At 26.7% G+C, this 20,490-nt stretch overlaps 5 protein-coding genes across 10 annotated transcripts; 3 read left to right on the top strand and 2 right to left on the bottom strand.

Annotated features, from left to right (window-relative positions):
* Positions 1-343: 343 nt before the first annotated feature.
* LOC100576784 (high mobility group B protein 6) lies at positions 344-1,542 on the top strand. The gene is made up of 4 exons (XM_003251177.4): positions 344-546; positions 625-695; positions 836-1,181; positions 1,248-1,542. Exons 1-4 carry the CDS (start codon positions 448-450, stop codon positions 1,356-1,358), a joined length of 627 nt encoding a protein of 208 aa, XP_003251225.1. The 5' UTR covers positions 344-447; the 3' UTR covers positions 1,359-1,542.
* On the bottom strand, positions 1,529-14,805 carry LOC552568 (hydroxyacylglutathione hydrolase, mitochondrial). 5 transcript variants are annotated; one of them, XM_016913207.2, is made up of 9 exons: positions 14,573-14,764; positions 14,289-14,410; positions 14,084-14,213; positions 13,540-13,914; positions 13,280-13,457; positions 2,661-2,785; positions 2,133-2,475; positions 1,931-2,034; positions 1,529-1,841 (listed from the first exon to the last, which is right to left on the bottom strand). In XM_016913207.2, exons 1-9 carry the CDS (start codon positions 14,609-14,611, stop codon positions 1,569-1,571), a joined length of 1,689 nt encoding a protein of 562 aa, XP_016768696.2. In that variant the 5' UTR covers positions 14,612-14,764; the 3' UTR covers positions 1,529-1,568. The 5 variants fall into 5 exon arrangements, with proteins under 5 accessions (XP_016768696.2, XP_026297646.1, XP_006568363.1 ...); XM_026441861.1 differs by having other exon boundaries at positions 14,289-14,370; positions 14,573-14,763; XM_026441862.1 differs by lacking the exons at positions 1,529-1,841; positions 1,931-2,034; positions 2,133-2,475; positions 2,661-2,785 and adding an exon at positions 11,056-13,185 and having other exon boundaries at positions 14,573-14,805.
* LOC413362 (ATP-dependent DNA helicase Q1-like) lies at positions 3,718-5,917 on the top strand. Its single transcript, XM_396807.7, has 2 exons — positions 3,718-3,928; positions 4,108-5,917. The coding sequence occupies exons 1-2, from the start codon at positions 3,880-3,882 to the stop codon at positions 5,847-5,849; spliced, it is 1,791 nt and encodes a 596-aa protein (XP_396807.4). The 5' UTR covers positions 3,718-3,879; the 3' UTR covers positions 5,850-5,917.
* Positions 6,710-11,462, top strand: LOC413361 (TBC1 domain family member 16). The gene is made up of 5 exons (XM_396806.6): positions 6,710-8,330; positions 8,423-8,762; positions 8,826-9,251; positions 9,344-9,637; positions 9,713-11,462. The coding sequence occupies exons 1-5, from the start codon at positions 7,466-7,468 to the stop codon at positions 10,095-10,097; spliced, it is 2,310 nt and encodes a 769-aa protein (XP_396806.3). The 5' UTR covers positions 6,710-7,465; the 3' UTR covers positions 10,098-11,462.
* Positions 14,806-16,535: 1,730 nt separating the features above from the next.
* On the bottom strand, positions 16,536-20,490 carry Arp1 (actin related protein 1). Of its 2 annotated transcripts, none has more exon segments than NM_001185145.1 (2): positions 16,536-18,086; positions 20,376-20,490. In NM_001185145.1, a coding segment is annotated over 1 exon segment (1,131 nt). In that variant the 5' UTR covers positions 18,069-18,086; positions 20,376-20,490; the 3' UTR covers positions 16,536-16,937.

The following is a 20,490-nucleotide window of genomic DNA, read 5'->3' as shown; positions in this document are numbered from 1 at the left end:
TGTCCTTGTCTATACCTGCCGCGTGTTACAGACAGGATACAAGATGAACGCTCTTCATCATTTTTTCTTCAAAACTGCTACATGTATTAATCTTTAATGTAAAAAAATATAAATATTGTATTTTCAGCTTTATAATGTATATATACCAAGATATAATTTTTTATGATTTTAAATTTTTATTAATTCCAAATAATTAATTGATTATAATGAGAAATACGTTATCTTTAATAAATTAATAAAATATATATAATTTATAGAAATTAATAATATAATTAATATTTTTTTAATTTATAAATAAACTTATTAACTTATTGAAAAGTATTTATACTAGCGGCATCTATCATATTACTATTGTATTATGGTAAATAAATGTGTTAAATCTATCGACATGATATAAAAACAATGTGAAAAATATTGATATTATTTAATTAAAACTGTGTATTTAAAATGTCAGACGAATCAGAATATGATGTAGAACCAGAAGAGTTTGATATTTATAAACGAAAGTATCAATTACTACTAGATAGATGTGAAGTTTTACAACAGGTTTTAATTTTAATTTTCTGCATTCCATATATAATAATTTAATCATGAAAAATGAAATTATTCATTCTTTAATTACAGGAAAATGAAAGATTGGTTTATCGTATCCAACGAGTTAGAAAATTACTCAAACGTACAAGAAAGGAAAAAAAGTTAGTTCAATTTCTAGGTTATGTATTAAACATTATTACAATTTTACTTGTTATTTATTATTTGAAATAATATATTTATTTTATACTTTACTATATACCATTAGAGTTGTTTTCATAAAATATTTTTTTTTATATTTTAGATTTTTAATTGATCGTTTGGATCAACATGGTGATCGTTGGAGAGAAGCACCTATGGGAGTTCTTGAAGAAAATAATGTATTTCAAGTAACACCTAAACCAGAAAAAGGTCCAAAAACTACTACATATAATTCTAAAGAAGAAAAAACTAAAAAAGGAACAAAACGAAAAGGCACTAAGACAGATCCTAATGCTCCAAAAAGACCGGCAAATCCATTCTTTCAATTCTGTCAAGAACAAAGACCTCGAGTTATGGAAAGATTAGCTGGAGAACCAGAACCAAGCAAACAAGAACTTACTAGACAACTTGCAACTACTTGGAAATCTCTCAGTTCAGAAGATAAAAAGGTTTGTATAAACAAATATATGAACATTTTTGTTTAAAAAGATAAAATAATATATATATTTTCCTAGGTGTATTATGACATGTACGAACGATCCAAAGAAAAATATGTTGCTGAAATGCAAATTTATAATAAAAAATCGGAAGATACGCCAAACCATATGTCTTTAAATATAACATAGTATTTGTATTTAAAATAAATATTATTTGTAAATACGTAATTTATAATCATATATTTGCACATATGTCAATATTTATATATAGAAAATTGAAATAAAATTTTATAAATAAAACAAATAGAAAATTTAAATGTAGGAAGAATATTAGGAAGAATTTATATCGATTAAAAAAGTTATGTAACCACCACTAATTTTTTTGTAACAATAATAAATTTATGCTTTAAAATTATCTTTTTCCCTTCTAAGAAATGCCATAGTTTGAATTGGATCTTTTTGTTCAGTATGATCCATAACAGATTGTTCGTGAACTCGCATAAATGGATTTGTCAATTTTTCTTCCTGAATAGTGCTGGGCACAGAAGGATTATTCTTTTCACGTTGTATACGAACCCATTCTATTTTTTGACGAATTGCTTCATTTTCTGGCTCTACATGTTTTGCAAATTTTAAATTATTTGCTGTATATTCATGGCCACAATATACTTTCTATAAAATATCCAAAATATATATATTGTATTTTTTAATAATTATTTTATATCACAAAAATCTAAATATGATCATATGCATATGCTTACAGTTTCATTAGGCAATGATCCTAAAATTTCTATAAGTGCTTTATACATTTGTTCTGCAGTACCTTCAAAAAATCTGCCACAGCCAGCAACAAAAAGAGTATCTCCTGAATATCAATATTTATATTTTAATATATTTTAATAATTTATGAAAAAAATAAATATAATAATTTATAAAAATATAAATAATAACTTATATTTTTACCTGTAAAAACTGCTGGAACATCTTGATTTTCTGTAATATAATAACAGATATGTCCAGTTGTATGACATGGTGTTGAGAGGCATTGAACTTGTAATTTTCCAATGTTGAAAATATCATTATGTTTTACTTTACACGTAAGTGCCTCTATTCTTTCATCTCCACCATATACTTGAAGATTATTAAATTTTTTACATAATTTTATATTTCCACCAGCATGATCCCAATGATGATGAGTAGTTAGAACTTTTGTTAAAGATACATTATTTTGTTGGACTGCACAAGCAACAGTATCAGGATCAACAGGATCAACAATTGCAGCTTCTTGTGATGTTTCGTCAATAATCTTTAAAAATTACAAAATATAATATCAAATAAATATGTAATAAAAAAATTATGATAGATAGTATATAATATATAGTAATAGTAATTCTAAATTATTTTAAAAAAATTTAATAATTTAATATATTAATATATATAATAAAAGTAATAATTAATAAAAAAATAAGATAAAAATAAAAAAATACGTACTAAATACATATAATTATCTTGAAGTGCAGGTAATATTTGAACCTTCATATCGTATTTTTTAAATTGTTTTATTATTACACGATTAGAATATGTTGAATAAAAACCATTCGTTGGAATACTTTTTGCTAAAAAAATAAAAATTTTTATTAGTATTTAAAATTATGTAAATATTAAATAATAAAAATATCAAATTGATAGTTGTATAATTTGTTAATACTTATTTATAATTATTTATATATAATTATTTATAATTATAATTTTTGTAATAAAACATATATATATACAATGTTAAAATATCGTCAATATCTTTATCTATAATATAAAAACTTAAATCAAATTAATATTATAAAATCCATTATTAATAATAAATCCATTATTAATAATAAATTTAATAATAAAATATTAATAATATAATAAAAATGGAACAATACTTATTTAAGAGTATTGTAAAATTTATAAAAATGTTAAAAAAAAAATCTATATTTGTAGATGTATATCAAAAAAATTTTATTCATATATAAATGTAAAAAATCATTAATTATCAATAGTTATTTTTATTATATTTTTATTATATTTTTATAAATTTTCTTATCGCACTATTATAATTTTTATATCTTATTTTATATGAATAATTTTATATTTAAAAAAACTTGATTTTATGTTTTATGTTTAAAAAAAAAAACAAATATTTTCTAATATCCTTTGAATAATTTTAATAAGAATCGTAAAAATTTTAAAGTTTAAAGTATATATAAAGTATATGTAAAAACAATAAAATAAAAATATAAGTTTGTAAGAAAATATAATAAAGAAAATAGGATACCCTTATAATATAAAGATGTTAATGTTAACCAAATAGGAGAAGCACGAGACATTGCGTTTAACATAATTTTTAATAAATTTAATATTGATATTAAATTAAATTTTATTCGATAAAATATCTATTATCAAACACTATTATATATACAATGTTACTTGCCTAATTACTATGTAGTACTACTATAAAACAACTGGACTCAGCTGATCGGTACGATGTAATACTGGTAGAAAATAGGTTACATACGTTCATATGCTGTATGAACCATTGTTAACACATGAATGCGTATGTTTTTAACTATAGCATTATTTAATTAATGAATATTTTTATTTACTTAATAATAAAATATAAATTAAACTATTTTACTCTTATTACATGTAAATATTTTTTAACTTATTTACAATGTCTGCAAGTAGTTCGAAAGAAATAATAATAAATAATGAACATCAAGGTTTGTTATTTTATTTTTATAATATTTTATAATATTAAAAATAATGTATTTTTAAAAATAAATAAATAAAAGAAATTTAAGAGAGAATCATTATTATTAATATCAATAATTTTTTATTATATTTAAATTTCATTTTTTTGTTATTATTATTTGTTATTATTATGTCATTCTTTTTCTAGATATTGAACAAGATGAAATTACCATTATTGATTATGAATTAAAACAAATTGAAAGTGAAATGCAAAATCTTGAGGATCGTAAAAAAATCTTGATTCAACGTAAAGAAAAATTACGAGATGATGCACTTTTAAAAAAAAGTTTATCTGTATCAAAAAAGGATTGGAGTAAAGAAGACTTTACATGGTCTAAAAATTTGAAAAAAACTTTAAAAGATGTTTTTAAAATAGAAAAATTAAGAGAATTACAATTACCAACTATGAATGCAATTATGTCTAATGAAGATGTTATTTTAATTATGCCCACAGGTGGTGGTAAAAGTTTATGTTATCAATTACCTGCTGTTATTAGTAAAGGTATAACAATAGTAGTATCACCATTATTATCATTAATGGAAGATCAAATACATGGATTACAAAAACATAATGTAAAAGCTGGAATGTTAAGTGCAAAATGTAATAAAGAAAATGTAAAAATTATAATGAATGCACTAATAGATAAAAAATCTGATCTTAAATTAATTTATGTTACACCAGAATATATGGCAAAATCCAATCGTTTCATGAATAAGTTACAAAAAGCTTTTGAAATGAAACGTTTAGATCGTTTTGCAATAGATGAAGTACATTGCTGTAGTCAATGGGGACATGATTTTAGACCTGACTATAAATTTTTAGGAATATTAAAATCCATGTTTCCAGGTGTACCAATTTTAGGTTTAACAGCCACTGCTCCAGCTAAAATTATTGTAGATGTTCAGAAAATGTTAGATATTCAAGGTTGTTTGGTTTTAAGGGCTACTTTCAATAGACCAAACTTATTTTATGAAGTTCGAAGAAAACCAACAGACAAAGATACATGCTTAGCTATGATAGAAAATTTATTAAAAAATAGATTTAAAGATAAATCTGGAATAATTTATACAACTACCATCAAAGATGCAGAACAATTAACAACTGATTTAAGAGCAGTAGGTTTAAAAGTTGGATGTTATCATGCAATGTTAGAAGCAGATTATAGATCAGAAGTGTATTCCAAGTGGATATCAGGAAAATATCAAGCTGTAGTGGCTACTATTGCTTTTGGATTAGGTATAGATAAACCAGATGTTAGATATGTTATTCATCATTCCATTTCAAAATCAATGGAAAGTTTTTATCAAGAAAGTGGGCGTGCAGGTAGAGATGGAAAAAAATCCATGTGTATAGTATTATATAAACTTCAAGATATTTTTAAATTAAGCACAATGGTATTTCAAGATAAAGTCGGTTTACAAAATTTATATAAAATGTTAGCATATTGTTTAGATCAAACATCATGTAGACGTAGTTTAATTGCAACTCATTTTGAAGAATCTTGGACTAGAAGTGATTGTGCAGAAATGTGTGATCATTGTCGGAAACTTAAAGACAATAAACAAATAAATATAGCTCCTTATTGTAGACAGTTATATCAAATTATGACAAAAGCAGTGCAAAATGAAACTAGATTGACTGTTTTAAAACTCATAGATGCTTGGTATGGTAAAGGTGCATCAATATTACGAGTATCTTCTGTACCAATACCAAAATTTACAAGAGAATCAGGAGAAGCTATAATAGGACATTTACTTGTGAATGGTTATTTACAAGAAGACTTTCATTTCTCTGCATATTCCACAATATCATATATAAAACGTGGACCCAAAGCAGTATTAGCACTTGATACTACTCATGAAATATTTTTTAATTATGAATTGCATTAATTTATACAATCATCATATATTATGATCTGTGATATATAATAATAATTCCTTCATTAAAGGAACACATTAAGTTAAATATTATTTTAAATTTAAAATGTTCCTATTCATTAATAATATATTTTTAGTAATTTACAGTAAATTATTTTAATTTATTATAAATTTTTTAAGTGAGTCTTCTCGATAATAATATATTTTTAGGATATTTTATTAATAATATTTTATGTAATGTGTTTATTTTAAATTGTATAATATGCATAGATTTTTAACATACTTAACCAAAAATGAATTTTCACGAAATAATAAATACTTTTTGATACAAATATATTATTTTCATTTCTAAAATATGATTCTAAAATTTTTTACAATTTTTTACAATTTTTGATAAAATTACTTGATGCATATTTACTTGAACATATTTTATAATCATAATCATTTGAAAAAACTCGATGAAAATATTTTTTGAATGAAATTAGAAGTATAAAATATTTAAAATTTTTTCTATGAAATGAAGAGCAAATAAATTAAACTTAATATCAAAGAAAAATCAATAAAAACCATATGTACAACGCTAGGCAACGATATGTCGGCGGTTTGGATAGTAAGCCAACCACCAGGTTCACGATCAGATGGAAATATTGATCCTGGATAAGAGGCATCTGTGTTCCGTCTGTTAGCAAACACGTTTTACTACAGTACTAATTACAGTATTTATATTAGATTTATAATTCATTCATCTTTAAAAATTAAACAACAATAGTGAATATCGTGTAATAGTAATCTATTACAAGTGATCACAACACACAATTTTTAGTAGTTTTTAAAATATTTCGATTTTTCATTCAAAGTTCAATTGTACGTATAATAAATAGTGACATATTAATGATATATCTTTCATTCATGAATCCATTCAAGTGAAAGTTTTAACGAATAATTTTTTTGAAAAATTTTAAACGTAATGGAGTCCTGACAATCATTGATAAAAATTTGCCGATATATTACCCTCAATACGAGGGTAATAAGAAGCAGGTAAAGACAGAAAATTTAAGTGACTGATTTTCCATATGTGTACATTTTATAGGTTCCATATACATATATAAATATAAATAACATATATATATATCTGTGTGTGTATGTGCGTGTGCATCAAAATTAATTGATGTGGTAACATGCATATATGTTTAAAGCAAATGATAGCGGGAAATGTTATAAGAACAGAAATTAGTTTATAGCATTTCGATGCAGGTTTATTCGCGCGCTTCTGCGCGACAAAGTTTGATCTCTGTAATTTTAATACTCCATAAAAATATTAAATATTCTGTAGATATTCTTTAACTTGTAAAAAAAAAAAAAGGAAACAGTGCATCTGAAATTTTTAACTTTTACATGAATATTGTGTTCTTCAATGCAAAGAGTAAAATTGTATTCGTACGGATTTATCACTTTAAATAGTTGTATATTATATTTCATAATCATTTCATAACAATCGTTATTTGAGTATTATTATAATTACAATGAAAATTATGTAAAGAAACTTAATCGTATAAATACAATTTCGTATTACGCTCTAATAAAGATAACTAGATGATTTGTTCTTCACCAATCTGCCTTAAACGAAGATGCCTCTGCCAAATATTCTCAAAAAGGCAAGCAGTTACATTTTAGGCGATTGTAATCAAGATAATCGTCGTACTATATATCAGGATGGCGAGGCATTATTTTGTAAGAATAATGTTTGTGTTCATCCGCCAACTTTAATGAGACAAAATTCTGATGTGGTACATCATCCCGGATACATGGCCATAACCTGTAGATTTAATAAAAATTCGAATGTACCAACTTTGCATCTCAGTTGGATTCCAAATAGTACACTTCGTAAACATCCGACAACATTAGAAAATTTAAGCGTAAAAAAACTTGATTGTATTACCCATCGAGATACCGATATAAGTTCTCATCATTCTCAAATATCAGAAGAAAGTTGTGATCTAAAGTGTGAATATGAAAATATTGGTGAAAAAGTTGATGTTTGTTTAGAAGTAAAGGAACCTGTCAATTGTGGAGATTGTGAACGAGTTTGTTCTGGTGGTTTTTCACGGAATGCACGTTTTGAAAATGATGATACAAAAAACAATGATAATTTATGCGATCATCAAGTTATGCTTACATCAGAAATTAAAGAAATTCCAAATGTTAATATCAATCGGCAAACAAATTATCATCGATCTGATAATTTATCAACTACTATACATGAAGAAAATGATCATAGTATCAGTTTAAATCAATTACGTTCTGAATCTCTGAGTTCAAAATATGATGAAAATCAATATTGTAAAGATCAAAAAGTTTCCGAAACGCATGAAAGCGATGGAATAAGTATTGATGAAGAATTGAAGTATCCTTATTATGATGATGTAAGTCTCAAAAGTCGTAGTATGTCATTAACCTCTACGTGTAGTTTATCTGTTGGCGTATCTTCAGAAGGTATTAAATTGATTATTTTGATAATTTTTTCATCAGTTTCTATTATCCATTACTAATGTGTAATATGTAATTCATCTTCTTTGCTTTCTTAGCTGAAGAAATTCCATCATGGATGAGATCACCTGAACTTTTGGCTTTACAACATAACCTCACATTTCCTGAAAGTGCAACAGCTTCACCAGTAACACTACGTAGAGCACACAGATGTAGAAGATTTTCAGTGGATCTCAGTGAAATGAGATCTCTAAGATTATTTTTTGCTGATCCAGCTTGTACTTCTGGTCAATTGGTTGTTGCAAGTAGAGAGAGCCAATATAAAATTTTACATTTTCATCATGGTGGATTGGACCGATTAGCAGCAACATTACATCAATGGCATCAATTACTTTATCCTCGATTAGATACTGATGCTGAGGAAACACTTCCATATAGGTAATATTTAATTAATAAAAAAATTAATATTTTATTAAATATCTAATTTTTTCAATGATTCAGGCATTTTATGGTATGTCGACCAGAGGTTAGTCGTGATGAATTACATCCAGAAGAAGGTCAAGTACCAATGATTACATCATTAGCTTGGAAAGATTTATTAAATGAAAGAGGTCAAGTTGAAGATGATCTTGCTCTTCGTAAAGGAATATTTTTTGGTGGATTAGAACCTGCATTAAGAAAAATTGTGTGGCCCTTTCTTCTTCATTGTTATTCATATCAAAGTACTTATGAAGACAGAGAACAAATTGATGCTATTCGTAGACAAGAATATGAAGAGATACAAAAACGTAGACTGAGCATGAATCCAGAACAAGCAGAGCATTTTTGGCGAAATGTAGTGTGTATTGTAGAGAAAGATGTAGTTCGTACTGACAGAGGAAATCCTTATTATGCTGGAGAAGATAATCCAAATATTGAAATAATGAAGTATGTTTATATCAGATTAATTTTTTCATTTCTTGATTTGTATTTATATAACTTCATTTATGTATTAATACTATCATATTTACCTTTTTCAGAAATATTCTATTAAATTATGCAGTTTATAATTCTCGATTAGGATACACTCAAGGTATGTCTGATTTATTGGCTCCTTTATTGGCTGAACTCAATTCTGAAATAGAAGCATTTTGGTGCTTTGCTGGATTAATGCAAAGATCTGTAGCAGTATGTACTCCTACTGATATAGATATGGACAGAAATTTATGTTATTTAAGAGAATTAGTTAGAATAATGGTCCCAGACTTTTATGCACATCTTCAAAAACATACGGATGCTTTGGAACTCTTATTTTGTCATAGATGGATACTTCTGTAAATACGAATTTTATAAATATTTTAAAATTTTCATCACTAGATTTATCATCAATAATAATATGTATTTTGCAGATGTTTAAAACGTGAATTTCCTACTGAAGTAGCATTAGTGATGTGGGAAGCTTGTTGGGTAAATTATTTAACTGATCATTTTCATCTATTTCTTTGTCTTGCCATAATGTGTGTTTATGCAGATGATGTAATAGCACAAGATCTTAGAACGGATGAGATGTTATTACATTTTAGTTCTTTAGCTATGTATATGGATGGAAATCTCATATTAAGAAAGGCGAGAGGTCTACTGCATCATTTTCGTCGCCTTGATCGTTTACCATGCACATTAGCAGGACTTTGCCGACAATGTGGTCCAGGAATGTGGGATAGCACTCATGATCCTGTTATAGAATGTGTGGATCATAATGATGCACCTTGTCCATATTTAAGCAATTATGAATAACGACCTAAATTTAATGAAAGTGATAAAAGTATACTATTGTTAAAGCTTTCAAATTATTCTTACGTTAATTAATTAAATTAAATATACTGTAACGATTATATGTAACACAAATAAGTTACATAAATCACAGTTAATTAAATGTTTTAAGTAAAAACAAATATTAATGAAAGTAATATTTGACTTACATATTGTTTGTACGAAAAAATTCTTAATCGATTTAATATCATAAACAAAAAATTGTACATTATCACATTTTATTTATATGACTACGTAATTTATAAACGCTTATCCAAAAATATCTGACAAATTAAGTTTAATAAATAAGAAATGAAAGACATATCTTAAAATTTGACATTCAATGAAGTTAATTGTAATTTAAAGAAGATTTTAATAACAACAAATTAACTTCTATAAAACAAAAGTATTCTGAATTAAATAATTAAGTAGAACTTCAAAGATTATGACGAGTTTTAATCGAAAACCTGTAGTACAATTAAAGACTGATGACCAAAGAAAAATGGAGTGATACAAGCATTTTAGCTTTAAAATCTCCAAATAAACAAGCTTTTTCATTACATAAATATTATTGTTATTTATTTATTTGTAATTGGAAATCCTGTTTTTTCGTTTGGTATAAATTTTGCAATCTGAAAATAAAAAGTTAATCTAATATCAACAAAAAAATTAAATGTAATTTAGTGTATTATATAAATATTTATTGTAAGTCCATTCAAATTTCTTGGTCAATTAATGATGCACGTGTTCACTTTGGGATATTCACTTATTGTGATATTTTTAATATTTTTTCTATGAAACAAGTTTCAATTTATTATATATACAATGTATTATGTTTTATTATATTTTGAATTCTTATATATAACATTTTTGGTAATTTTATTATGATAATATTGATTTATATAAAGAAGTGATATAAATGTATTTTGCTCAACAATTTTCCTTTTTATTCTGATAACCCAAAGTGTTTTTATGCTAGTCTATTTGCTCATAAAAATATATAATTGAAGACATAATTCTTTCTACATTTCAAATTTAATCTTTTTGGTATAAAATAGATGCATCATTGTAATGAATGTATACAGATTGTATACAATATATATAATTATTTGTATGATATCTTATAACTTAATAAATAAACTTTAAAAATTATTCATAATCAATAAAAGATTGTAAAGATTTCATACAAATAATATAATGCTTTTACTGTGCCACCTTATGTTGTTAGACTATTATAGAGAAATCTATTCGTGTTAAAATCTGTTCTGCTAAGTTTAATTGAATATAATATACAACTATGAATAAATAGAAATATGTATGTACATATAAAAATAAATCAAAGTAAGCTTATGTAATCAATTCTTTATTTTTTTCTTTTACTTTTAGAAAATATATGTATACATATTTTATATATTTATATATATATTACATTTGTACAGGTACACGGTACGAGAGGCATTTTATGAATACTTTGGCAGTTTTATACCATATAAAAATATGTTCTGTGATACAAATCAAATTTAATTAACAATAATTATTTAATCTGTTTAATTCTTTTTATTTCAAAAATCATACTAGGAATGAATTTTTTTTTAAATAATAAATAATAAATAGGCCTTTAATATTTTTGAATATATATTCATTAATAGTTATATAAATCTACAGATTTAGATGCATCTTCATACCGTTTAAATAGTGGACAAAATATTATTAATTGGCCACTAAATATCACTTATTTGAAAGACATTTATGTACAGTAAAGACTGTACTAAGACATACTTTCCATTGAATAAAAATATAAAAAAGATAAAGAATACATTATATAAAAGTTTATAACTTAAATTAATTCATTTGGCTTGTATAAGATTAATCCTGACTTGTGCCAGTGTATTGTCAATTTATTGTGACACATTGTGTCATGATATATTATTATAATTAATATCATTATCATTATTATTATTATTAATATTAATATTATATTCTCTTATATGAAAAAAATAATTTTCTAATAATGATGCCAAAATATAAAAAATAAAATGAAAGTACTTACTATTAATAACTATTTAAAAATATCTTCTAAAATCAATCTATTTCATGATTTAAATAATAAATATTTATTAATTTTTGAAAAAATTTTTTTACTTATTAGTAACCTCTTATTAGAGTTACTGTTTCATATATCTTAATTATGATTTTAACTTGAAATCATTAATATCACAATTTTCATTCTATATGTTTTATAAATAATCCAATTTTAGATTTAATGATATTACTTTAGATATGCAACTTTCAATAATTCAAATTTGCATTATTAATTTCTCTTTTTTTACATTTTTGATTTAAATATCTAAATCTTAAATTTTTTACTGTAAATGTATGCTTATAGAATAAAAATGAATTTGAATAAAATTGACTGATACTAAAATCATGCAAGTAATGGCCCAAACTATAACAAAAATGAGCCAACAGTTATTAGAAAATGGACTTGCAAATTTATTAACAACACCAAGACCTATAACTTTATTTGTCTTTTGTCTGGCATAATACACTAAAAATGTTGGAATCAAATATTGAATTCCTGCTCCAGCATATGATCCTGTAATTCCTACTAATATTGATAAATCTTTAGTACTCAAAGCAATCATATATGGAGGTAATATTGCTAATATTGGGAAGACAATTTTACGAAGGCATGAATATGATGTATCTTCATTAAGAAATAATGATTGTAAATTATTTCTAAGCGTGATAGCTATAATAGGAAAACTTGTACTCAATGTAAACACTGGAAAAAGTGCCAAAAAATATTCTATAAGAATAATAAAAATATTATTACTTTTGGAACAATCTCCAGATCCATGAGGACTAAAATCTAAAGTGTAAAGATCGTCCAAATGTTCGAAAGCAAATGCTCCAGTTAATGCCAATAAAAGATAAAAAAATGCTATTAATAAATAATCCAGTGCCAAAAATCGAGTCAAAGTGGTCTTATTTGCAATTGGAGCAACCAATGCAGGTAAAGAATGATGACACATAAAAGAATAAATACAAGCACCAAATAAACTAGGTATACCTGAAATACACAGGTATAATATTTTTATTTATTTATTTAAATGTTTAAAAAAAATAAATATATATATATTTTTCAAGTATATAAATAAACTTACCCATAATATTTGCTGCTGGAGGATTTCCTTGTGGACCATGAATAAATAAATTTTTTAATGCATACACAATCATGATGGTAAATGCAAGTGATCTCATAGCTGAAGTTAAAAGTTGAAGATATTTAGTCTTTTGAATATTAAAGAATACAAATGGACCCAATAAAAATATAAATATACTCTAAAAATAATATTTATCATTATTATATTAAAAATAATAATTATTGAAATAAATATAAATATATTTCTGTATTTGTACATACAAGAAATATTCTATATGCATCCGATCGATTTAGAGTAAATTCTTTCCAACAGATTTCAGTATCTGGTATTGTATCATTACATGTAAAATTTGTTGGTTGATAAGTACAGATAACATCAGCTAAAGTTTTTGCTACTGCTGCTCCATATATACTTAGATCCCCATAAAGATATATAGCAAAACATAAATAGAATAGAGTTATGCCAAACTTATTAAAAAAAATTGATGCCATCTGTCCCATTTCTATTTTATCACGTATTATATAATATCGATATGTCATATCTGTACGATCAGGACTAGTTGAAAATGGAGTAACAAGAGGAGTATCTTCAGAATCTAAATTTGAAGGTCCTGATTCACCTAATGTTTGAAGTACCTGAAATAAAATACAACTTTTTTTAATTAATTTGAAGGTCCTGATCCACTTAGTATTTGAAGTACCTGAAATAAAATTATTGCTAAAAAAAACAAATCTTGTTAAAAAAATATACTATCAAAAAGCAAAAATTATCATAAAAAATGTAATATAGAAAATATTTAAAAACCTCAGATTCTGATTCGTTGAAAGATGAATCTTGAGAAAAACATACACGTTTTCTATGTTGAATGTGTCGCCATGCTAGTATAGCATTAGCAGATGCCATTACCTCGATCACAAATGTAACTGTGATGAAACTATAAAAATAATACAATTGATTTTAAGTTTTAAAACTAATTAATTAAAGTATATAGATCTTATTATTAATTTACCTTATAAATGCTAATATTAAAATAACACTTAATCCAAGAGCCCATCCTGCTCGACTAAAAACAGCAGGTAATGTTAAAGCTCCTGTTCCAACAATTAAATTAAAAATATATATTAGACCAACCTGAAAAATATATTAATAATGAAACTTTATTTATATATATAAACAAAAAAATAAAAAAAAAGTAATATAATAATGAGATCCAAGAAAGATTTTGTTTATAGTTTGAGGTTATTTGATACCATATGTCAAATTACAAAAACAATATCGAAATTATAAACTTACCCATGTTGAATATTGATCACTTGAGTTTTGCTCGGGCATTTTGATTCAAATTACAAATTAAAATGAATCAATCTGCTCAAGCTAAATTGTATTATTATCATATATGTCATTGACCTATCTGATGCTTTGTATTTTTGTGATGATTCAAGAACAACTGTGCTAAAATCAAACAAAACTTCAACCATGGATTTTTTAATATGTTCGTTCCGTAATTTGTAATTTATTTTAATTATTTTTAATTATTTGAATTATATAATTTTGTCACATATTTTATCTATTTACTGTTTTCTTAATAAAATTTTAAGATTAAATTTATTTTAAAAAAAATTTTATAATCAAAATTTAAATTTAAATATGATATCAAATATATTCTTCCGCATTTGACAGTTTGCGCTGTAGTCAACTTCATAAGAAAGCTTTGTGCTGCCATCTAATTGTTATTTAAACAAATCATTAATAAAAATATTATTGTCAAATATTTTATAGACATTTTTCCATCATTATTACATGTATTAAACTTTAATATTTTTTAATAGTTATGATATTTTTATAAATTTGTTTTTCTTTTAATTAATAAGACTTTATAAATCATATAGCCATTTTATTAAAAATTGATACATAAATACTAATCATTAAAAAAATTTTTTTGCAAATGAAATTGTTTTATTTGAAAATTGAGTAGAATATTTCATAAAGCAGTATTATATTATACTACAATATAGTAATAAAATATCTCTAAATTTTAAATAAAATTCAAAAACTCTAAATTACAGATTTTTATAAGGAGTAATAGATACCACTTCATTGAAAATAATTTTTATTCGACTGAAAATATAAACCTAATTCTTAGAGTAATATAAACTTTTACCACAAATCTTACGTTACAATAATGAATAACGCCAAACAGTACAAAAGCTACATTGTGTATAAAACTACATGAATTCATGCTAAATGAAGTAATGATCAATTTTTTTTAGCTCAGATTAACTATGATATACTGGATTGGAGATCAAGGACACAATATCCAGTAAAGGGTGTTGGATTAACTGTAATCTTAAAAAACACAAAAGTCAAAGCAATAATGTTTTTAAGAGTTTTATTTTATAATCCCATAAGTCTAAAGTAGTCTTTAAGATGTGTACGTGAATGGTCTTGCACAATACAATGGGAATAAATTATAATACTTTGGCTACGCTTGCGGGGTCGAAACCGTGTCTTTTTTATTCGTTTGAGCGAGCGTTTGTGGGATATTTTTCTGGGTCAGCGGTCTCCCCCATTATTTAAAAAAAAAAGAAAGGAAAGAGCCATCTTTTCCCTCAACGATTGGTAACAGTAAAAAAAAAAGATACGATTAAGAAAGGTCTATCTCCGCTGGGAATGATGAATTCTCGAAGGATTGACATAAATGTCTTTAAATATCGGCGGAGTAAAATAGCGGAATGCATTTAATTGGAGGATACCAAACTAAAAGATCTTTCGTGCATTAAGGATGCGCACAACGATTCCATTCTGCATCGAACAATATTCCAAAATAATTTATATAATAGTTTTCTTCTGCTCAAACTCGCGAATATTAAAAATTGGCAAATATTTATATATATATATATATGTATATATAGCATGTTCGATAAAGAAAAGAACAAAATTATTATTTCGATTGTAAAGTGAAATATCGCGATGATAATAAGAAAAATGTTTTTCGTGAGGGTGGTTAGCTAAGATGCTACCATAGGCAATGTTATTTGAAGATACAGGGTGTTAATATATTCATGGGATAGCTTTGTAAGGTCAATTCGAAAAGCCAAAATAAATACAAAAGTTGATATACAAAAAGTGTCGGTTGAGACTTATTTATTAAATCATAAGCAATTTAAATTTGTGCCAGATAAAGCGAGACGGAAACAGAGTAAGTCGACAATGTGGACGACGGAGAAAGAATCGTCTCAGTTCATCTAATACAAACTGAAATTGTATATAAATTAATAAATAAGTCTCAATCAATATTTTTTTTATACTAACTTTTGTATTTAATTTGATATTTAGAATCAATCTTGCAAAGATATTCTTCCAAAAGTATCCTAGCACCCTGTATAATATAAAGGATTCGATAGGATAGAAGGGTACTTAGGAATTCAGGGAGTACGTTTAAGATACAATAGTGTTTAATTAAATGAAAATGAATGGATTGCCTCTGCGCTAATTATGTCCCACGTGCATCCGAATCGAAAAAAGTTATCTTCGCCCCGGAGGAACCAAAGGACAATTACTATTGCGGAAGTTGATGTTACGTCCGCCTGTGAAACGAGACAGAGGCCGCTTTCGGGATTCGGGGAATGAGTATGCAAGGAGAATATCAAATATGTGCTTAGAAGCACTTCCTGTGGACAATGGATGGTCCAGACTCGTCGTATTCTTGTTTAGAGATCCACATCTGTTGGAAGGTGGACAAAGAAGCAAGAATTGACCCACCAATCCATACGGAATATTTCCTCTCGGGTGGCGCGATGATCTTAATTTTCATGGTGGATGGTGCTAGGGCAGTGATTTCTTTTTGCATTCTATCTGCGATTCCAGGATACATGGTGGTACCTCCAGAAAGGACAGTGTTGGCATACAAATCTTTACGGATATCGACATCGCACTTCATAATTGAATTATATGTTGTCTCATGAATACCGCAAGCTTCCATTCCTAAGAAGGATGGTTGGAAAAGAGCCTCGGGACAACGGAATCTTTCGTTACCAATAGTAATTACTTGACCATCTGGAAGTTCATAGCTCTTTTCCAAGCTTGAGGATGATGCAGCAGTTGCCATTTCCTGTTCAAAGTCAAGTGCAACGTAACAGAGTTTTTCTTTAATGTCACGAACAATTTCACGTTCGGCCGTAGTAGTGAAAGAATATCCTCTTTCTGTAAGGATCTTCATGAGGTAGTCAGTCAAATCACGGCCAGCCAAGTCCAAACGAAGAATAGCATGAGGCAAAGCGTATCCTTCATAAATTGGTACAGTGTGTGAAACACCGTCACCCGAATCCAATACAATACCGGTAGTACGTCCAGAAGCGTATAGTGAAAGTACAGCTTGAATGGCGACATACATAGCAGGAGTGTTAAACGTTTCGAACATAATTTGTGTCATCTTTTCACGATTGGCCTTCGGATTCAGAGGTGCCTCAGTGAGAAGTACCGGATGTTCCTCGGGAGCCACTCGAAGTTCATTGTAGAAAGTGTGATGCCAAATTTTCTCCATATCATCCCAGTTGGTAACAATACCATGCTCAATTGGGTATTTCAAGGTAAGAATACCTCTCTTTGATTGGGCTTCGTCACCAACATAGGAATCCTTTTGTCCCATGCCAACCATGACACCCTGGTGGCGTGGTCTTCCGACGATAGATGGGAAAACGGCGCGTGGTGCGTCGTCTCCGGCGAAACCGGCTTTGCACATACCGGAGCCATTGTCAACTACGAGTGCAGCAACTTCTTCGTCAGACATGTTGGCTTATTGGTTTATCTGTAAAAATAATAAAGATATTAATGATAAGTAATGATTATCGATTACTGGCTTTAAAATTAAATAATTTATTAATCTTAAAATTTTACATATTACATATATTTCTTTCTCTTCATTTTATCGATAAATATGAATTTTTGCTTTTTTTTTTTGATATTTTTGAAAAAGTATAATCTTGTAATATTTAACGAAAATTACTCTACATATAGTAATATACTATGAAATTATGATATATTTCTATATAACTGAAATAATAAATTATAGAATACCATGTGCTGTAAAATAACATTTCAAATATTTTCAAAATGGCGTTTAGAAATACGAAAGTTTATATTCTTGTGATAGCAAAAATTAAATATTTCAAATAATATATTTAACAATTATAAAAACAAATAAATTTTATATATTTCTCTATATTAAAAGAAATGTCATTGAAAAAATAAATTGCAAGAACTATTTGTATCTTCTATAAATCGCCGTTAACTAGAACCGCACCCTGCCCCGCCCTTCCCCGGTATTAAACGGTCAATATCCAACGTAGTTTTATAATTTTATATAAAAATAAATTCTTACAATGCTATAAACATAGAATCGAATATAAGTTTTAAACTTGAAATAAGTGAATTTATATTTAAAACTATACATTTTTATTTCAATAGATTAGTTCTTGCAAAATAATATTTAGAGCATACTTTATATTATAGAAATTATCTTCTCGAAAAAAAATTTCATTCTTATTCACATATAAATCATCACCGATACCGGTATTTGTAATTTTACAACAAACGGACACTATGATATTACAATCGAAAAAATATAACACAAAACACACTAAATATAACACAAACATATTTCAAGCCTAACACCACCCACTTTCCTCAATTTAAAAATCCACATTCGGATGTATATATGATTTGCTGTTCAATTTGCCCACGCACTATTTTTAATTGATTACACTACGATTTAAATTTTCAATTGGTTTATAAAAAATATTATCTATCACTGAACTTAAAACGATAACTTACGTTTTTCGTTTTATATAAAAAAAAAGTTATGTACAAGTTAGGGAGCTTGGGTCTTTGGATGTGACACTGCCGACCGATCTAGCACCAAACACAGAGTGTAGCTGACAGCCGGCTTGCAGTGTATTATATGAACACAGTCGTCGACCCCCCACTACCAAGCAATCGGCCAATAAGGGCAGGACACCCTCAGCCAATCCTGGCTTTCTTTACCATATATGGAAGTGCTCTGCCACGGAGGGGTTTACCCCCTCTGCCCCTTCTGTGCCCTTCTCTAACCATTTTAAGTGTGTCTCACCACCCTTCGTGAATGCATCCGCCAAATTGACCGAACCGCACATCTCCGATCTTGCCAATATTTTCCTCCCTCTCCTTACTATGTAAGTTCAGTTTGATCACATTCAATGTCAGTCGATTTTTTACATCCAATTAATAAATTATTATTTTGAATAATTTCAATACTTCTATTGATTTTTAATAGACATATGAAATAATTGTGCAAACGAAATTTTTAAAAAATTTATCGATATTTTATATATAAAAATTTATATATTTTTTAATATCAATAATTTTAATGAAGTATTATAAAAAAATTTAAAGGATTTAACTATTTAATTAATTTATATATTTTATTGATTTGATTAATAAATTATATTTTACAAAATGTATGAAGTAGTTTACATTATTTTCAGTTCTATCTAGAATGCAAAATATTTAAACGCTAAGTTTCTTAACTATTTTATACATGTTTTTTAAAATAAATGAATTTATAATTACTCTCAAACATTCATAAATATAAATATTTAAATCTAGAATTGTATGAAATAAAAATGTTATAATAATCTCTATATTTAGCATTTTAATTTCTCAACCGATGACAGATTTATGCTGTATTTCATGTTACGAGCAAGCATAATCGCAGGTTCTATAACACCGTACAGAGTACTGCTATTAATAAACGACCACGTCGCGACCACCTGCCTTGCAGTGCGTATACGTCAGAAACCACTTGACAACGACAACCTGTCGGATCGTCACAGTATATTCCCCATTTTCAAAATAATGTTAGCAGAAATGAATTCTTTAAACAAATAGAGGCTACATCGAAAGTCAAAAATGGAGAGAGCAACGCCCTGCCATCATGGCTGCTCATCAACCGGCGTGTGTCCTCGATCTTTTTGCCGTTAAAATTATGATAGATCATCGTGAAATATGTTAAATTAATGCTAAACTTGAACTTTAATATATTAAATAGTATATTACTTACCTTTTAGAATCGAAGGTAACCAACAAAGTACTCGATCGCTGATCGGCAAAGAGACACCGCAAGAATACTATCGGCACGACGAAGCGAGACTCGAGAGCCGCGAGTTGCGAACACT

This window comes from Apis mellifera, linkage group LG7 (assembly GCF_003254395.2).
Source record: "Apis mellifera strain DH4 linkage group LG7, Amel_HAv3.1, whole genome shotgun sequence".
NCBI classification, from domain to species: Eukaryota; Metazoa; Arthropoda; class Insecta; order Hymenoptera; family Apidae; genus Apis; species Apis mellifera.
Note: the sequence above shows the minus strand (reverse complement) of the source record. Positions and strands in the feature narration are given on the sequence as shown.